Below are 20,178 nucleotides of genomic sequence, written 5' to 3'. Positions count from 1 at the left end.
ATTACTATTTGACCTAAAAAACAATATGTGTTACAAATAGAGACAGTACTGCACAGGAAGAGCAAAAGACCTGCCACCAGGGAAGGTAGGCAACTGCTTGGAGGATCCTGAGCTTCCAGTAAGCCACTGACAAAGGTAAGACTGCAGCAGTGGGTTGCACTGACAGCGGGAGTGACCTGATCTCTGTAAGGTGCTCCCATCAAATTCCACTCACTCCCCTTGCAAGTGGTGCAAGATTCTGTTTAAACAAACCTGATTAAAATGTGTTATTATTCTGGAAGTGAAAAGAAGAAAATAAAACTAAGTGGATTATAAAAAAAAAAAGCAAGACAATGTTAAGTGGAGCAGATAATATACAATGCTAAAAAAACTAAATGCTGCAACTCTGGTCTGAAATAGTCAGAGCCACTTGAATAATTAATCTTCCATTAGGAATTCCATCACATTTTTTTTATTTTGTTTACTCTGACATTTAACATTAATTAGCTAGTTTTATAATGTTTTAACTCTCATTTTATAGAACAATCATTGTGGTTGGTGGTACCAAATTATTTTATAACATAATGGTGATTAATGCTGGTTGGAGGGACTTCTGTTCATTTTTGACTAGGGCCCCAATGAACACTTGAATCACCACTGTAGGCACTCGGGATGTCCTAAAGAGAAGCTGCTGAAAGAATGACCTCAGAGACCTAGAAGAGAGCTGTATAGTTAAACAAATCCTTAAAATATTGAGTTGCTAATCCATTTAACCCTTTAAAAACAAAAGGTAACATCCAAACAGGATTGATATGTTGCTTTTTTTTCCTGTACCACTTAAAAGTCTAATCAGGTCAAGATCCAGTTTTAAAGTAAGAGGGAAAAATAGCACTTCTACACTGTGCAACGAAGCAATTCTGTTTCAAACGTGGGGAAATAAATCGTTTTAATGTCTTGAAAGAAATCAGACTGCAGTCTGCTCACAGATGTGTACAGCGAGCACGGAGGTGAATCGGCAGCTTTTCAGTTTTTGTTTTTCATATGATCTGTGTCATCTAGCCTTGTAAATAAAAGTTCAGTTAAACATGCTGTGTGGTTTTTTTTAGAGGAGAGAATGCCTCACCTGCTACGTTAAGGGAGGCTTATTCTAAGATAAACATTTCATTGCCATTTGGTTTCTAGTATAAAGTACATTAAAACAACAACAATTAGGATTTATATATATATATATATATATATATATACACATACAGAGACAGTCTTGCTTGGTTGTAACCATACTTCTGTGACCAAACTACTCATGGGTAATTTTAGACGCAATCTATCTATGCGGAAAGCTTGTGAAGCCACAACAAAGACTGTGAGAAATACACACAACGCTTGGTAGACGAGTGGTGCACACAAGAAAATATGTTTTTGTATTTTCAAAGCATGTGATTATTACCCTTTTCTGGAGGTTCTTTTCAATCACAAGCAACACTAGTGTTTGACGTTACATTTCAGGACATTCAACCCATTATGTGATGTCCGTGTGGCCATGATGTGGTTCTATTGTGCTTTGAAAATACGGCAGTTTGGACCATTTTTCTAAGCTGTAATACAACAAGCTAAACACAACATATGTTTGTCTGTTTTGGTTTGCCTAAAGTTAGAACACCCCATATGGCAGAATTAGATGCATCTACCATAGACTCAGCTGTATCCAGATTTTGTAATGACCGTCTCCTTATCATTGTTTATTTCGACTCACTAACTGAGGGGCATTTTCTTGCTTAAATTCTGTGGGATGTAAGCTTACCAACAGCTGACTTTCCTTCATGCATGTGGCTTCACCAGTGTATGACTGTGAGAGTGAATGAATAGTGGTATTGTAAAGCGCTTTGAGGGGTCCCGAAAAAGAGCTATATAAAATGCAATCCATTATTATTATTATTATTTATTTTACGCTGGTGGAAATCAGAAGACACATAAGTACCAAATTATTTTAGGTTGCATTTTACTGCTTTTCTTTTACTGCTGTTCTTCTGGCCTCATTTTATGTCAAAGGTCTGTAACTTCAATCTTTCCAGGGCAATATTCTTTTATGAAACTTACATAAAACCCTGTAGTGTATCCAGAGAGGCCTTTAATTTAGATAAAGCCATTAGACACCACATCATATTCAGGCATCTTATCACAATGTGCGGTCAAAGGTAACCAGTGGACGATTAGCTTAAAGCTGCCAAATTCAATTCAGTTCTGAGAACAGGAATGATAAATGATGGGCTGTAATTTGGTTTTATCTGATTACACTGCACATCACTTTTTATTGATGCTGTAATTACAATGGTCACCTTACCCGAATGTATTTCACTGACTTGAATATACCATAACAAGTTATATCACACCCTAGAAGCATTATAAACCCATTCAATTCAATTAAACTCAACTTTATTTTACATTTTATTTCATTTATATAGTTAATAGTTATATAGTTTAGTTAAAAGATTAACTAAACTACTGCAGCACAATGTTGCATTTGACATTAATACCTTATTACACACACATCAGCAATGCATTAGTCGGGTGAAAAATGAAAAAACAAAAAAACATTATCATTAAACAAGAAGTGAGTCAGCCAAAAAAAGAGAGATTAGACTAAAACACTTCTTAAATTAATACATTTTTAAATGTTTAATCTCATTATTAATGTTAAACAAGCTCATCTTGACCAAGTAAAATGTAAATTTAAGCAGGTGAGAAGGTCAGTGAGCACATATAGTGGAATAAGATGTTCTCAGGAAAGTGTGAAACCCAAAGCGCTTTTTTTATGTACACATAGAAGAGTACATTAAACTTTTATTATTACAAATGAAAAACTATCCCAGTTTGAGTGGTAGAATATTGGCCCTCATAAATGTTATAAATATTCATTGGGGTTTAATTCAAGCAAGGAAATCCATGACTGTTGCTGTCTTTGTGAAGCTTTGAGGGGTTTGGGGAGCGAGTTTGTTTGTTTTTTGACTTTTAGCCCGTTTTCTTCTGAATCGCTCACCTCAAAAAAATAAATAAGTATGGGGCATGTTTCCTAAGTAGGACGAGGTTTCTAACCGCAGAGTATCAACATACATGCTCTTGTTTGCCTCTTTCACTCTTCTCCTACTGTCATAAGTATTAAGTACTAACCAGCGCAGTAGTGTGCCACTGTTATTTATAAACCACCAAACTTTATGATTATTTCAATTATATATATATGTATATATATATATAAAAATAAAAATGACAGAGATAAAAAGAGAGAAAAAAGCACTCAAAAGTTTTGTGTATTTGAGAGCAGAAAATTTTTTCTGCCTTTAATTGCAGAAATATCGCAAGATCTTTTCAAGAAATCATGTGAGCTTTGTGAGAGAGAGCATGATTAAGTAAGTAATAGCTGCAGAAAATGTAATTTTTTCGGTTGCGTGACTCAGCGGGAGTATTTCTGACTCCATCCCCTGACTCCTTCCAGGGTATAATCACACACTGCTTGCTTCATAGTTTTGCTTGCACAGTGATTGCTCCTCATTCAGCCTGATGGAGCTCCTTTGGCCTGGGTTGCTCATACTCCAGATGTTCTGTTTTATTAACGGCTATCCCAACGGTGCTCCCTCCGGTGCCTGTGAGGATATGTTACCTCGTCACTCTGGGGTGCTGCCTCAGCCTTCACCAGCACCCTACACTATTCTCACCAATGCCAGGGTGTTTCAGCCAGGGAAGCCCATTACAGGTAAGATGCTCTTCACTTCTTCTACAGATGAACATACTTTTTTTTTGTATAAGTCTGAAGCAACACGAGAAGCTGGAGAAATACCAAGGGCTCAGAGAAGAGCTCGAGAGGATGTGGAAGGTGAAGGTAACGGTGGTCCCCGTGGTAATCGGAGCACTAGGTGCAGTGACGCCCAAGCTAGGCGAGTGGCTCCAGCACATCCCGGGAATAACATCGGAGATCTCTGTCCAGAAGAGTGCAGTCCTGGGAACAGCTAAGATACTGCGCAGGACCCTCAAGCTCCCAGGCCTCTGGTAGAGGACCCGAGCTTGAAGGATAAACCGCCCGCAGGGGCGTGCTGGATGTTTTTTTTTTTTATATATACATATATAAAGAGTTTATCCATTATCCATTATTGATCTAAATATTACATTTGAAATGATAAACTACTGTTTATTTTATATATATAAACACTGAGGTCTTTGTTGTGCTAACTGCAGTGACCATCGTTGGACCAAAATACAGAGGAGTGCTTCTGGAAGCTCGAATAGGTGGAGGCCTCAACGCTGTGGGGACGTGGCAGCGCCCTCCTCCAGACACTAAATTCCTTCAGGTGCATTTTTCAGTTAAGCCTATGTTGAAACCTGAGCTGCAAATGGTCATAATGTTGTTAAAGATGCCAAAAGTACAATAAATAAGATTGTTCCCAAGAAACAGTGGATAGGTTCTAGGTTTGAATCTACTAGCCAACTGGGGCCTTTCTCTGTGGAGTTTCTCCCCATGCCTGTGTGGGTCCTCCCATAGTCCAAAAACATTGGACTGTGGGATGACTGGATTGGATTGAATGGGATTGTGAGCATGAATGGTTGTCTGTTTCTCCTTTTCTGCTCGCCCCATGATAGACTGGTGACTGGGGACATAACACTGCATTTGATTAGAAGAGAATATATGGATATAAATCAGCAGAGTAGAATTAACAGCAATTTCCGATTATTGTTCACAGTGCGCGCATAATCCTCGAGGTGCTGTCACTCACTCCAACACCAATCTCAAGGGCAACAGCACTGTGTACAGCTGGATACCGCCTAACTGTGAAGGTCCTGTCTACTTCATGTAAGACAAATATACTTTGTTAGGTTTTCTGTGTAGATCCAAATTGTGCTATATATATATATATATATATATATATATATATATATATATATATATATATATATATATAGCACAATTTGGATATATATATATATATATATATATATATATATATATATATATATATATATACAGTGGGGCAAAAAAGTATTTAGTCAGCCACCGATTGTGCAAGTTCCCCCACTTAAAATGATGACAGACGTCAGTAATTTGCACCAGAGGTACACTTCAACTGTGAGAGACAGAATGTGAAAAAAAAATCCATGAATTCACATGGTAGGATTTGTAAAGAATTTATTCGTAAATCAGGGTGGAAAATAAGTATTTGGTCACCTCAAACAAGGAAAATCTCTGGCTCTCACAGAGCTGTAACGTCTTCTGTAAGAAGCTTTTCTGTCCCCCACTCGTTACCTGTATGAATGGCACCTGTTTGAACTCATCATCTGTATAAAAGACACCTGTCCACAGCCTCAAACACTCCAAACTCCGCCATGGCCAAGACCAAAGAGCTTTCGAAGGACGCCAGGAAAAGTATTGTAGACCTGCACCAGACTGGGAAGAGTGAATCTACAATAGGCAAGCAGCTTGGTGTGAAAAAATCAACTGTGGGAGCAATCATCAAAATGGAAGACATGCAAGACCACTGATAATCTCCCTCGATCTGGGGCTCCACGCAAGATCTCATCCCGTGGGGTCAAAATGATCATGAGAACGGTGAGCAAAGATCCCAGAACCACACGGGGGGACCTGGTGAATGACCTGCAGAGAGCTGGGACCAAAGTAACAAAGGTCACCATCAGTAACACACTACAACGGCAGGGAATCAAATCCCGCAGTGCCAGACGTGTTCCGCTGCTGAAGCCAGTGCATGTCCAGGCCCGTCTGAAGTTTGCCAGAGAGCACATGGATGATACAGCAGAGGATTGGGAGAATGTCATGTGGTCAGATGAAACCAAAGTAGAACTTTTTGGTATAAACTCAACTCGTCGTGTTTGGAGGAAGAAGAATACTGAGTTGCATCCCAAGAACACCATACCTACTGTGAAGCATGGGGGTGGAAACCTCATGCTATGGGGCTGTTTTTCTGCCAAGGGGACAGGACGACTGATCCGTGTTAAGGACAGAATGAATGGGGCCATGTATCGTGAGATTTTGAGCCAAAACCTCCTTCCATCAGTGAGAACTCTGAAGAAGAAACGAGGCTGGGTCTTCCAACATGACAATGATCCAAAACACACCGCCCGGGCAACAAAGGAGTGGCTCCGTAAGAAGCATTTGAAAGTCCTGGAGTGACCTAGCCAGTCTCCAGACCTCAACCCCATAGAAAATCTGTGGCGGGAGTTGAAAGTCCGTGTTGCTCGGCGACAGCCCCAAAACATCACTGCTCTCGAGAAGATCTGCATGGAGGAATGGGCCAAAATACCAGCTACTGTGTGTGCAAACCTGGTAAAGACCTATAGTAAACGTTTGACCTCTGTTATTGCCAACAAAGGTTATGTTACAAAGTATTGAGTTGTATTTTTGTTATTGACCAAATACTTATTTTCCACCCTGATTTACGAATAAATTCTTTACAAATCCTACCATGTGGATTCATGGATTTTTTTTTTTTTTTCACATTCTGTCTCTCACAGTTGAAGTGTACCTCTGGTGCAAATTACTGACACACACACACACACACACACACATATATATATATATATATATATATATATATATATATATATATATATATATATATATATATATATATATATATATATATATATATATATATATATATATATATATATTAGGCTGTTCAGTATTGGTTTGTCTTTAGAAACTGAAGCTTTTGAAATAAACCAACTGCAGTGTTACTTCTGTGGTTTTGCAGGGCCACCGTAGCTCAGCAACGCACAGTCTTCTGGGTTAACATAAGGTCCATGGATCTGACCAGAGGTAGGTACAGCCTGGTGACAAATCAAAATAAATGCAAAGAGACAAATGTTTGTGATACTCGTTCCTTATCGGTCTTCTGCTTCTCAGGAAAAACAGGCGGTCTTGATCTGGCAGTAGGTGCCAGCGCTGGAATGGCTGAAGGCAAACCTCTGCTTCCCTTAGTGATATGTTTTCTGATTTTAAACATACTGGCATGAATATAAAATATGTACTGCAGTCTTCTTGTTATATGTATATAATAAAGCATTTTGCAGTCCTATAGCTACATATCACATCTCAGTGAATTTTTCTTTAGCTATGTAGCTCATATATATTAATGCAGCCCCCACGCTTGATCATATATCAACTGACCTATATCTACAGGGCTTATCTGTCATAGACATAAATGATAGATACACCTTCATTGCAAATGCCTTGTTTCATCTCGTTCCCAGCTTTTATTCGGTGTGTTCTGTCACATTTAATATAAATCTATAAAAGAAAAGTCACCCCTCCAAAAATGCATTAAAGGGTTTCAAGACTAAGGTATGAATATGCCAAGATATGACTGTACTGAGTCAGTCCCTCTTCTATTAATACTTTATTATTGAATAAGGAATTTTAAAGCAAGTATAATTCACGCCTATTCCCTCATTGTACTCAACGAACACGTCTATATATATATATATATGTTTGTTGCTCACTCTGTCATTGCTTTTGTTTTCTGTCACTAGACTTTGATTCTCTTCCCATATCTTGTGTATCCTAATTGCATGTATGCATATTTACCGAACCACCCATTACAGATAATAAAATGCTACATTAAAGTGTGTTGTGTTATTTTTATTGCAAGAAAAAAAATACAAGCAGAGTGATGAAAAGAGGAAAAGACAGAGTGTTAGAGAGAGTGAGAGAGAGAGCGGCATAGAGTTCAGCTGCTGTGGTTTGTTATTGATCGAAATTCATTCCACTCATTGAAGAGCTTGTTATGACCTGCTTTTTTCACATGGTTTGATCTATAACTTAGATTTCCAGTACTGCAGCAGCTAGCTAGCACACTAAAGGGGCTTAAGACATGCATTACACACGGCTCACATGTCAAGCCTTATATGATATCATTGATTCCTATTTGTGTACTTGAACCAGTCCTGTGTTGGGGTGAATAAATGTTAAATGTTAAATAACATTTACTGTTTGAATATAATATCTATGGAAGCACACATCTCACTATCAGCATTTACAATTCTAATATTGCTGTTGATTAATCACATGCATATTTAAAAAACAATGTTTAGCACTGTGTTTATGTTTAGAACATAATTAGCATTTAAATGAGTTGTCTTTGTAGAGAAGAAAAATCCTTAATATTCAGATGTAGAAACCAGCAGCAAAAACATAAATTAATAAATAGATAAGAAAAAAGTATGTAATCATGTAATAGGTCAAAGCTCCCAGCTGATTAAGATCGTTCCAGTATCCATGTTTTAAGCAGGAACACTGGGACAGAGTAATAGACCTGATGGTTACCCTGTTCCTGATGCTTTTTTCTTTTTTACTCTCTACCATAACCTATTTGCCTTTATGTCGTGAAGTATTGAACTCCAGCTGACTCATGTGCCTGAGGTTGGAGCCGTGATCAGAGCGTCAGCACAACTCAATAATAATTAGTCTCTTCCCCTCTGAGCCAAAAACCGGCTATATCTTTAACAGGAGATACAAGCTTAGGAATTGAGCACCAGTGCTACCAGCTGGTTCAATAGTCTTCCATTGTCCAGATCACACTCTAAATAGTCCACACCACTGATCTTTATTCAATCACGACAAGGTCATTTGTCCAAATGGTATTTTGAAACAGAGATTCTCCATATACAGCAGCCATTATGAAGATCATCTTCCAAAACTGCCCTGAAATAGTTGTTCTGAATCTCTCTCTCTCTCTCTCTCTCTCTCTCTCTCTCTCTCTCTCTCTCTCTCTCTCTCTCTCACTCACTCTCTCTCTTGTTCTCCTCAATGTGTATTTAACAGACCACTCCACTAATTAAATATCTATTTACTCTTTTTATTGTACAGTATCTTGTACAGCATTTCTTTATTTTTTAACAAGTTTTTCGCTTTTCAAAATAGCACAACGTGCAGTTTTATTGCAGGTTTGGTATGCAGGTTTATTCATCTACAGTTAAAATCCAGTATTTTGTCTCTATTTGTATTTGTTTACAGATTATTTGGGGTCAGAAATCCCAAAACCCAGTATATACAAAATATATGTAAATCTAAAGTAATAGTAAATTGTAGTAGTAGTAAGAGATATTTTAAACTGCGTGTCCGTATTGTGTTGATGTGCAAACAATTATGTTATAGCAGTGGAGTCAAGAGGGCAGACAACGGTACGTGCTGATAACCTCTGCCATGTTTAGGTCATGGCATGCAGTATATGTATTCACAAATACATATAGATGCCTATATAGCCAGATATGAATGCAGGCACATGGGCATGCGCAACAACAACAGACACACACATATAAGTTCCTATTGTATGCAGATCAAACACTGATCCACATGCATGCACAGAGTGCAGATTAAGACTACCCCTTGCAGTAAGGGCTTAGTTGACATCTCTGTCTAAGCTCTACATTCTTCACCTCCCTCTTTGCCCTTCCTCTTCTTTTAGCAGTACGTTCAGCACCATAAAAAGCAATAACCATCTGATGGTCTCTTCATACCTGTGTACTTCTGGCACTCAAGAATGCACAGTCCCTATTTGCTCCATCAAACTGATCTGATGAACTGAACACCATGTGAAGTTAAGACTTTCTCGCTGACAATCTGCAGTCTTTCTCAGTGATACGCAATAACTGAGCAGTAGCAGTGTGCCTTGTTTAATGACTGGAATGAATTGCCAACATTTCTTCAAATTAGTAACCTGTAGAGCTTAACTGGAGGTATAAATATTTGAAGGTCTGTGATTTTGTCTTCAATAGCCTTCATGTTGTGCTCATTGGTCAAGGGAGATGCCTATTAGTTTAATTCTGTGAGTGATCCTACAGAGCCTGTGCATGCCAGACTCTGTAAAATCACACAATGAGGTCACTGCAGAGCATGCATCATTTGGATAAACACACGCACGTCAGTATTGAGCTTGCGTGACTACTCGCATGCATTTAAATACGGATAGACTATTCTGCATAGTAATGGTTTCTAATGACTTGCAGTACTAGCTGGAATCAATGGTTGTGAAATGTTACATGCACTGTGCTCTCATCTAGTTTGCAATGTCCGATGCATTTCCGAGCTCAAATGGCTTTTGGTGCAAGTATTCGATATGTTTGTTATGTAAGAAGCTGGTGGTTAAAGGGATAGCGCTCAGGGCTGGGCCATATTACATTCAGGACGGGTAGGGCATGTGAGAAAGAGGAGAGAGAGAGAGAGAGAGAGAGAGAGAGAGAGAGAGAGAGAGAGAGTATGACAAGGGAAAGGTTGAGAGAGCAACACAAAGCTCCATGGGACAGTGAGGGAGAGGCACATTTAGAGAGAGATGAGAGGTTAGAAATCACTAGTTCACAAGATAATGAGAGACAGGCTACTGATTCAGATCTTGGTGGACAGCTGGTGCGAAGGCTGAAGACGCTGCAGGCTAACACTGAAAGCAAAACAACTGTGGGATTTAACAAGAATATCGGCAGCTTGCTACAACAACAGGAAATACTTGGATACAACAGGTGAAAGACACAATTTTGAAAGACACAAACCTGCAGTAAATAACAGAAAGTACATTTGGAGACAACATCTGAAAGGATATGGACACCTTGCATCATATACCACTGGACAAAGAAGTAGAAGAGGAGGTGTTATATTTTCAGTGCTTTATATTTTATTGCAGATATTTTTTTGTAAATCTTTCCAGATTGGTAGTGTAACTGTATCATACTGTGCAGCTCTTCCAGCTTTCTCTCCTAAACGAATCATATGCACTTAGTTAGATTCAGCATTTCACAAAGTGGGGATCACCTACTTCCTCTGATTTAGTGCTTCGTATACAATGGGAGGTGTTGAAAACATGCAGCAAAGTTAAAATTAATCAAACCTCTGTATACTTCTCCGGTGTTTCATTTTGTGCACATGCTACAACTATGGATGTTCAGCATGAGCAAAGTCAAGTTAGTTACAAACTAGTAGATGTAGCCCAGCCCGCCAGACTGACAGTTCTGATGAGGTGTTTGAACCATGTGGTCCACTGAGAGCATGGAGCCAGAGAAAGCACACAGCCAGAGAAGCTTCTTCAACAAGGTGGACGTGCCTGATCATGTTCACTACATTGTGGCTTCATTTGTCTTCATCATTGGGGCACTGGGCATCACTGGAAATTCTCTGGTTATGTTTGCCTTCTACAGGTAGGTATAAAACTGGCTTGTTTATTTAGATTTTTGTTTTTAATAATTGTGCATATCCCTTTTTTTGTAGATAATCTGAGCTTTTACCATTTACAGTGTGCAAGATGTGATGATCTCTCGTATGAACTCTATTATACTATACTCTTTGTTTCTTTATCTGTACTTATGAAGCAAAACAATAAAGGTTAAGGGGTTTTGACAGTGCATCAAACAAGTTAGTGATTACAAGTAAAAGTAATCTTTGCATCACAGTGTCCAGAAGGTAATCTTAGCTAAGTAGCATCAAATTAAAAAATGTTTTTTGAAAAATCAATAATTAAATGCTGCGTGCACAAATACCTGAAAATAGATTAATGGTTGCATAAATATACATGGCATTGAAATTAGAATCCAATGTACCATGGAGTTCAAGTCAACCATGAAATCCACACTGCTATGTAATACCATTTACTGCCATGTAATGCAACAAGTCAAAAGTAAATGACACCTGTTAAGGTTGCATGCCACTGATGGATCAGTCTCGTAACATCACAACTGTAAACTTTCTTTTAGAAGTCAAGGATGGAAGAATGTGTTATGTGTTGTGTAATTCAGAGTACCATTTAAGTTAAATGGTACTCAAAAACTGGGTCAGTGTGTGTGAGTGGTGCTGCTGTTCTGGGGATTGTCACAAGCTTTCATACTCCTCTGTCCATCATCACAGACAGATTAGATGGATTTTCCATTGTGTTGCTCTCATAATTTGTGTTTAGTGAATCAGAAATGCGCATGATGTTATGGGTTCCAGGAAACACACAACTCGCACACCCACACACACAAACACACACCTAGAGCTTGAATGAAATCGCAATCAATATGCTGATTTTTGGGGAAATGCTTTATAATATTCACGCACACGTTCAATATTCTTCAATAATACAGTATTGTTTGCAAAGGCATCGACTCAAACAAATTGGGTGGAATACGTTTCATTAAAACTGCAGGAAAAAAGTTAAATTCAGGATAAACAGGAACAAAAAGCTGTGACGGAAGAAGACAGCAGGTCAATATCCTGGGTAATCAAGCTTGAATACAAGTATACCAGTTCACACATGGTCGAATAGTTTAACAAAGAGCTTGTCTCTGATCAATATTGACCATTAAACCGTAAAATTATTTAATTATATTATATTGAGCTTTACATGCAAAGGAAATACATGTGGAGTAGGCAAATGTTTTCAGTGTTTTGGACCTGCCAAAAATATAAATAAATAAACAAAAATAATTCAGGATAATGAATTTCCTATGGTTTGGTGAGATCCTCATCCTGCACCTCTTCTAAGTTGACCTTTGAAAGAGAATTTAACCAGTTAAAATGTGGACTTGCAGTTGCAGAAATTGGATTCAAATACCATTTGAACCAAAAGAATCTGCATTGATTTAATTTTAAGTATGACTCAAACAGTGTTTTTCAAAAATGAGTATATATGTATAATAATTAGACGATGAAATTACAAAATTATTGTCATTTTAGTCATCTGAGGGATTATACTAATCAAAACACATTAAACAGTCTCAAAGATGACTGCTGTATTTGAGGACTTTATTTTAGCTTTCTGATCACTGCGAGAAAGCCTCAGAATGATTAATGTTGTCATTTTTAATGCCACTGTGCTGTATAACATACGATTTTCCATACATTCTGTATGTTTGTGTGCTTTGCAGCAGCAAGAAACTTCGTAACTTGCCAAACTACTTAATCATGAACTTGGCAGTCAGCGACTTCCTCATGGCTTTTACGCAGTCCCCCATCTTCTTCATCAACTGCCTCTACAAGGAATGGGTATTTGGAGAGATGGGTAATTGTCTCCTTTGTGTTCTGATACAAAGTGAAGTGTGTGTGTGTGTGTGTGTGTGTGTGTTAAAGTCATATTTTTGTTTACAAATTTTTACATTCAGGTTGTCGATGTGCTGTTTCTTGCAGGATGTAAGATGTATGCATTCTGTGGTGCCCTGTTTGGCATTTCCTCAATGATAAACCTGCTGGCCATCTCGATTGAACGCTATCTAGTTATCACCAAGCCTCTGAGGGCCATCCACTGGAGCTCGAAAAGAAGAACCACTCTTGCCATTCTCGTGGTCTGGCTTTACTCTTTGGCATGGAGTCTAGCGCCTCTAGTTGGCTGGAGTGAGTCTCCTCAAACTGCATGTCTTTTTACTTCTAGTAAACACAAGTCCAGACTAGTGTTTAACTATTTTATTATGATTACTGAAAACTACTGCTTTCTGTGATTTTGACATATTTTATTTTCACTTCTAGGCTCCTATATCCCAGAGGGCCTCATGACATCTTGTACGTGGGATTATGTTACGTACACGACAGCCAGTAGGAGCTACACAATGATGCTGTGCTGTTTTGTCTTCTTTATCCCACTGGGAATCATCCTTTACTGCTATCTTCTAATGTTTCTGTCTATAAGGAAAACTGGGAGGTATTACAGATCTTGTGTGTTTAATATGCTGCGTGCTTGTATATTTATAATATTAGATTCTGTGCAACATCCAGTCTTACAGAGAAAAAACAATGCAGGGACTAACTGTGCATGAACTACTTACTTCTTTTAGTTTAATTATTATGTTCTTATGAGTTCTTTGGTGAATTCTGATGTTGCGTGTGCTCCTGATACACTTAGTATTTTGTATCTTATTATTATATCTTGTGTTTGTAAATGCACAAGCCTATTCCTAAAGCATATAGTGCACTGCTCCTCCACCTAAGCTGGAAAGATACTCAGAAAAGGAATTTATGATAAGATACAACCGTGTTTTCAATAAAATGTGGAAATACTTCAAGATAACCTCAGTCTTACACACTGTAGTGTTGGAGGACAGTTAATTTGGATTCAAAACACATGTTTTACCTCATTATCTACCTCCTTTTAGTTCAAAAGAGGCATCCATTGTGTTTTTAAACATAACAATTGCTTGTGTTATTGACCTGGAATGACCAAGGGCTATTTCCATCTAAGCAGCAGGTGCAGTGAACTTCATGCTTCAGGGAGAAAGGCATGTGTATTGAGTGGGCAATTTTTTTAAAGACACTATCAACACAAATGTAGAAAATAGGTATTTTGTGTTCAGAAATTAATCAGAAGGTTTTAAAAAAATGCTTATTACTTATAATTTGTGGTAACAATAGCACTTTCAGATGACTGTAGTAATACTTAAAGAGAGAGTTACATCCCCAAAGAAAACTGAGGTTATTTATGTGATACTGTAGTCTTTTCCTCAGTGCAGATATTCCTAAAAGATCTTCTGCAATAATATTGAGCATGGAGCAGTAGCCATGTAAAGTTAAAAAGAAGAACTATATAGTATGAATATATTTACCACGCTGTCCATCCTGCTCTATTTACAGGGAACTAGAACGTTTGGGGACTCAGGTGAGAAAATCCACTCTCATCCAGCAGAAATCTATTAGGAGCGAGTGGAAAATGGCAAAAATTGCCTTTGTCGTAATTGTGGTCTACGTCCTCTCCTGGTCTCCATATGCCTGCGTCACACTAATTTCTTGGTCTGGGTAAGATTATTTTATCTGTTAATATTGATGATTGTGTACTTTTATCCCTTGGTAATGTACATAACAGATTCATGCATTTGTAGATTGTTCATTTGAAAGCATACCTGTCAGAAAAATCAGAAAAAGTCAGGTTTACAACTGCCTGTTTTTGTTATGGCCTTCATCATAATGTAAAAAATGGTTGGTGAGAAAATGATATTGGGCACATTCACTGCTCTCACTATCAGATGTACTTATCTACAACATGGTGAACGGGAACAAGTAACACTTCACTAGAGACGCAGTGGTGGTGTGCTATATGGGAGCAGTTTTAAGCACAAGATTTTAATAACTGGGCAAATATTATTCTGAATTATTAATCTTCTCCATATATAACGTTCAGGCATTTCTTCACATAAGCAATCACAAACAAAGCTTCAGTATAATTCAATGATGTTTGCCTCATTATATTCTGTGGTTGGATTTTTATCATTACATAATGTTGTGTCAATAAGAGGCCAGTATTCCCTGGTTGGGTTACATACAACAGACAGTGAAGTTGCTCATATGCCCTGTGCTTATCACAACATTCAGTAAACCACATGTCTACCCTGGGACATACAATTAGTTATGTAACTTTGAAATCACATTCTGCTCATTCAGTGGAAAGGTAGTCACACTTGTGCACACACACATGCACGCGCGCAAGCAAAGATGATCAGATGGACTTAAGCGACCCTCTTTAGCAGATGGCACATGTTCGTTAATCTCTAACCAAATATGTCCCTTAATTATGTTACAAAACACGAAAGAGAAACTGGATCTTTGCAGCGGTCATTTCTGATTCTGTGATGTCATCAACAAACGAAACCATCTTTTTAAAACGCTGCTGTTTTGTCTGAACCAGCCATGCCAACATCTTGTCGCCATACTCCAAGACAGTCCCTGCAATAATAGCAAAAGCCTCCACTATCTACAATCCTATCATCTATGCTATCATACACAACAAATACAGGTAAATAATGATTCGGTAATTTCATTTTAAAGTTTCATATAAGCCCCTTGTGTTGTGCAGTGCCAATGTATTATTTTGGAAGAAATGCTACCAACATGTAGCAAGCTGGAGTCTAAATGAGTGCATTGTTCTGCACTGTACAGGATGGCACTGGTAGAGAAATTTCCCTGCCTGTGGTTTCTGTCTCCCACTCCTCGAAAAGAATGCATCTCATCCTCCATCAGCGAGTCCTCTTTCAGAGACTCAATCATCAGCAGACAGTCGTCAGCATCAAGGACCCACTTTATTACTGCCTCCTCCAACCTCTCTGACGTGGTAAGTTAGGTTAGAGTAGATTTTATCTGGCTGTTGTTTAAAATGCCCGAACAAACAAGATTTCTCTTATGTTGAATCTCTCTCTCTGCTTATCTAAAATGAATTCTAATAAATTTGAAGTATTAATAATCTTAGCAAGATGCAGGTGGAAATTGCACTAATATTAGCTTTGAATAATGTTTGGCATCTACTAAACTTCCTCAGTTTAATTATTATTATTTTTTGCTTGCAGTTATTGAGGGATGTGGAGATGGAGCCTCTGGGCAGGAGGTCAGGCGATTCCTTCAGAAGCATATCATCACGCAGTCAGTCCTGTAAGAGGTCCTGTAAAAAACAGTTAGACCGGAAGACAACCAAAACCCACACAGCAGAGAAGGTGAGGAAACACTGCAGAAAAATGTGAAAGTGTGAATCTGAAAACTCACAATGTTATCTTTTATTCATCTACGATTTACACTACTTGCCCGCATGTAGTAAAACATCACACATCCATGATCTGAAGGTGATTTTCTCATGTATGTGTTTACTTTTTGACACTCCCAGCATCCGTCTGTCATGAGTGAACCATCAAGGGCCTGTGATCACGAGCTGGTTTCCAGTTCTCTGACCATCGCCGCTCTCCCCCTCCTAGTTCTTACCAGGAGGCGCAGCCACAGTCTGACCAGTGCGATTTCAGATGCCTGTGGCGAGAAAGGAAGAATCTGCGATAGGATGAACAGCCACAAGAGCGATTCTTTTGATTGCCTGAATTTTGGAAAAATGCCACCCACAGGCCCCAGATCACCCCAGGGTGTTCCTCGCATCATCGTCATCAGTCCCACCACTGAAAGCAGCCTCATTAACCAAGACAGTGTCTCCTTAGAAGACAGCATTGAGTCAATGGAGAACAATGTTTTTGTCACCCTAAACTTTTCATCAGAAGTTTTTGAGGCACTTGAACTACTTTCTTGACCAACTGGACTACTGATTACACTTCCACTGGATGTTTCCGGATTAATAAAAAAAATATACATCAAACTTTTTGCTACAGGCCAACATTCATATTGGCTATAGACATAAGAAGTTATTCAGCTCTTACATGTATGCGTGCCCCTCTACTCCCCTCTATTGACTAATTGACTCTACAAGGAAAACTTGTATGGCAAATGAAACAATAAGCTGATTCTGGTATGCAGTGTGCAGTGTTCGTCAGAGTTTGGCACGGACAAAGGACCCCTAAGGGGCAGCAAGCTTTTATTAGATTTTTCAAAAATGACAAGTGCAACTACATATTTTCAAGAGCTTGGGGCTAAAGCTTGACAGGCTGAATTTAAGTTTATCTATTGAAGCAAAGGTCCATGCAGCTGTGATGCAAACTTTTGAACTGAAACAGAATTCATTCTTTACGCCAACATTATTGATTCTCTTCTGGCCACTGAAGAGAAGCGTTAGGAATAGTTCCCTCCTCCTCTTTCCTCAGGACGAGGCAATATGTGTAAAAATGTAAACCAACAAGGCAGCAAATCAAGAGCACTGATTATATGTCCGCTTTGGAAAAGCAGCACACATGAACAAAATAAGTCGTTTTTAGTAGGTTTTCTTTTTGGCTTTTATTACCACAAAGAATTTAACAGCACAACATCTTGTGTTGTAACACTAATCCGTTAGGTCATATGGACCGCTTGAGCTTTTTCACTGGAACAGAGTGAAATGAGGTCATTTTTATTATTCAAATACTGAAACTGGGTCAAATGTGTCTCATACAACAATGACATTTTTAACATTTTGTCGGCGCAATATTTCTATACATGTTTAAATACAGTATTTAGGCACACGTCATTTCTCAGAGAGAGTACATGATTTATGTGACGTAAGTATATGACGGCTGCTTTATGTATATTTTGCCATTTGATGCTTGTGCATCTTTTGGTTTTGTAATTATAGAACTGTTTTGAAAAAAATGAGGACATGCTGGAGAAGCACTTATATTTGAATCAATATAAAAAGAGTATATATTTAAGCTGATGCATCTGGTGATGATGATTATCTGTAACAGCTGGTCTAAGCTTAGTGTTAGTCAAAACACCTGAATTAGTAGGCAGAAAACTAATATTGACGATCATCCAAATCATAAACTACTTTCAATGACAGCCCTTTAAGACACCTTTGAAGGACAAATTTCTTCTTCTTCAGCAGGTTTAATGGCAAATAAACTATCATTGATTGCCAGTGTCTGACAGGAAGAAAGAAACACAAGAAAGAAACACTTGAATCAATGAAACACTTTAATCTCTTTTAGTTTGCCTATAAAGTCCACAGAGTTTAACATTTCATTAGAGAAGGAGTGTGTGGCGGTAGGAAGGTAAAAAAAATGTTCTGATGTTGAGCCTGAATGTACACTGACGTTTGTGCTGCAGCTCTCATCTGGACAAGCAGAAAAACGCAGATAAACACCTGCACCAATATCTCACTGAAGGTCACTTGTGTTATTGTGTTATTGTGGGGTTTTTTTCTTTTTTACATTACACCATAATAATAAATGCAGAATTTATTTCTGCTCTGCTAATATGTACAGTTCTACCTTTAAAAATGATTTGAAACAAATGAAAGTGCCAGATGACATGAAGGGAAGTATTGTACATGTTGTTAACTACACTGTTATTAAGCATTCATTAAGCATTGAGAGTTATATCTGATACAGACACTCAGGCTGACCATTCCTAACATCTCTGAATTTTCAGAGATTCTTTTCCATGTGTCTGTGTGTCACTTCCTATCATATTAGTTTGACAGCTAACAACAGAAAGCGATCCCCATCCACCGCACTCTTAATGCCCTTGAGCTTTCAAGAAGAAAGTATTTTTTCAGCCTGGTTTGGAACCACAAAATGTATTGTATGTGTTAAAATACACTTGAATTTTTGTGCCAGTTTTTATGCCAGTGGTGACAAAAATCACACAAAATTAAATGAAATCATGCAAACAAAGCATCATCACCACACCCTCTAATGAGTAGCGTTTGTTTACTTTTTAGCATTACTTCTTCTTTTTTTATTTACCCACAATAATGTTGAATATGTATTTTGAACTATTAACACTATAATATAATGTGTGTTTCATGCCTCAACTCAGCTATTTTATTTACCACTTTCTATTAATTTTGTGCTACTGTAATAACATCTGCAAAATTTGTATTTATTGTCTTATTATTTGTGAACAGTTAAAGAGAGTCGTGGTAGGGAGTGTTATGGCACTTTTACGGTTCGTAAGGTGTTTGGATTCACCAAATCACGTAGATAAAGTTATTAAACCTGTGTTGAACCTCTACTTAAACTGCTTTTTTGTGACAAAACACTTCACCGTCTGTTGTATGTAACCCAACCAGGGTATACTGGGCTCTTACTGACACAACATGTAATGATTACACAGAGTCTACAGCTTGCACACTGACCTGTGAATGTGTACAGTGGAAAACTAAATAAAATATCCTGATTGTTGTGGAGGTTTTAAGACAGAGTGTAATAGAATAAATGGATCTGTTACAGTTAGGCATACTTCAGCCTTTTATTGACCTTTTATTTCCTTAAAAATGGATTCCTGACAATGAATGCAAAAGAAATTTTAAAAGCCTTCAGAATTGTAAGAGGACTATTACTTAAGATCACATAAAATATGGAAAAGTCTGGCTCCTTGGAAGCAGAATATAAAGAAATGGAGGGTGGATCACTCAACAAACAGTACTGTACATAGTGTGTTCATATTTTGCTGAGTGTTCATCAGTACAAAAAAACAATGTTTCTGTTACATGAATTATGTGTAATGACAGCACACAACCACCGGAGGGAAGCAGACAAATAATCTATGTTGGCTTTTGGTTCGGAGTTTTCATTTTTCCACATACTTAGAAAGAAGCATAAAACAAATGCAAGACTTGTTATTAACTCAGTCACAAATAAAATGTGTTAACTGCTTCAAGTATACCTGTCATCCCAAAGGGTAGGACACCTGAGTTTGATTAGCCTGTTACCATGCCATCCTACATACTGATACTGTTTCCAAGAGATTTAATTGTAGGGAAGGACCCAGTCAAACTGTGTGACTGTAAATGTGTTTTATCATCATACCTGCTGACAGGTGTGTCTCGGCCTGTGTGTGACTGTGTTCATATT

The 20,178-nt window shown here is 38.1% G+C and overlaps 2 protein-coding genes across 2 annotated transcripts; both read left to right on the top strand.

Annotated features, from left to right (window-relative positions):
* The first annotated feature begins 3,456 nt into the window (after positions 1 to 3,456).
* LOC101485615 (putative defense protein Hdd11) lies at positions 3,457 to 7,605 on the top strand. The gene is made up of 5 exons (XM_024799771.2): positions 3,457 to 3,724; positions 4,204 to 4,316; positions 4,707 to 4,816; positions 6,732 to 6,796; positions 6,884 to 7,605. Exons 1-5 carry the CDS (start codon positions 3,532 to 3,534, stop codon positions 6,991 to 6,993), a joined length of 591 nt encoding a protein of 196 aa, XP_024655539.1. The 5' UTR covers positions 3,457 to 3,531; the 3' UTR covers positions 6,994 to 7,605.
* Positions 7,606 to 10,279: 2,674 nt separating this feature from the next.
* opn4xb (opsin 4xb) lies at positions 10,280 to 19,563 on the top strand. Its single transcript, XM_004547306.5, has 9 exons — positions 10,280 to 11,163; positions 12,868 to 13,001; positions 13,127 to 13,330; positions 13,463 to 13,634; positions 14,561 to 14,722; positions 15,609 to 15,716; positions 15,860 to 16,031; positions 16,264 to 16,407; positions 16,575 to 19,563. The coding sequence occupies exons 1-9, from the start codon at positions 10,997 to 10,999 to the stop codon at positions 16,980 to 16,982; spliced, it is 1,671 nt and encodes a 556-aa protein (XP_004547363.2). The 5' UTR covers positions 10,280 to 10,996; the 3' UTR covers positions 16,983 to 19,563.
* The last annotated feature ends 615 nt before the right edge of the window (positions 19,564 to 20,178 follow it).

The sequence above is a fragment of the Maylandia zebra genome, linkage group LG12 (genome assembly GCF_041146795.1).
Source record: "Maylandia zebra isolate NMK-2024a linkage group LG12, Mzebra_GT3a, whole genome shotgun sequence".
NCBI classification, from domain to species: domain Eukaryota; kingdom Metazoa; phylum Chordata; class Actinopteri; order Cichliformes; family Cichlidae; genus Maylandia; species Maylandia zebra.
This window is presented reverse-complemented; position numbering and strand designations above follow the sequence as displayed.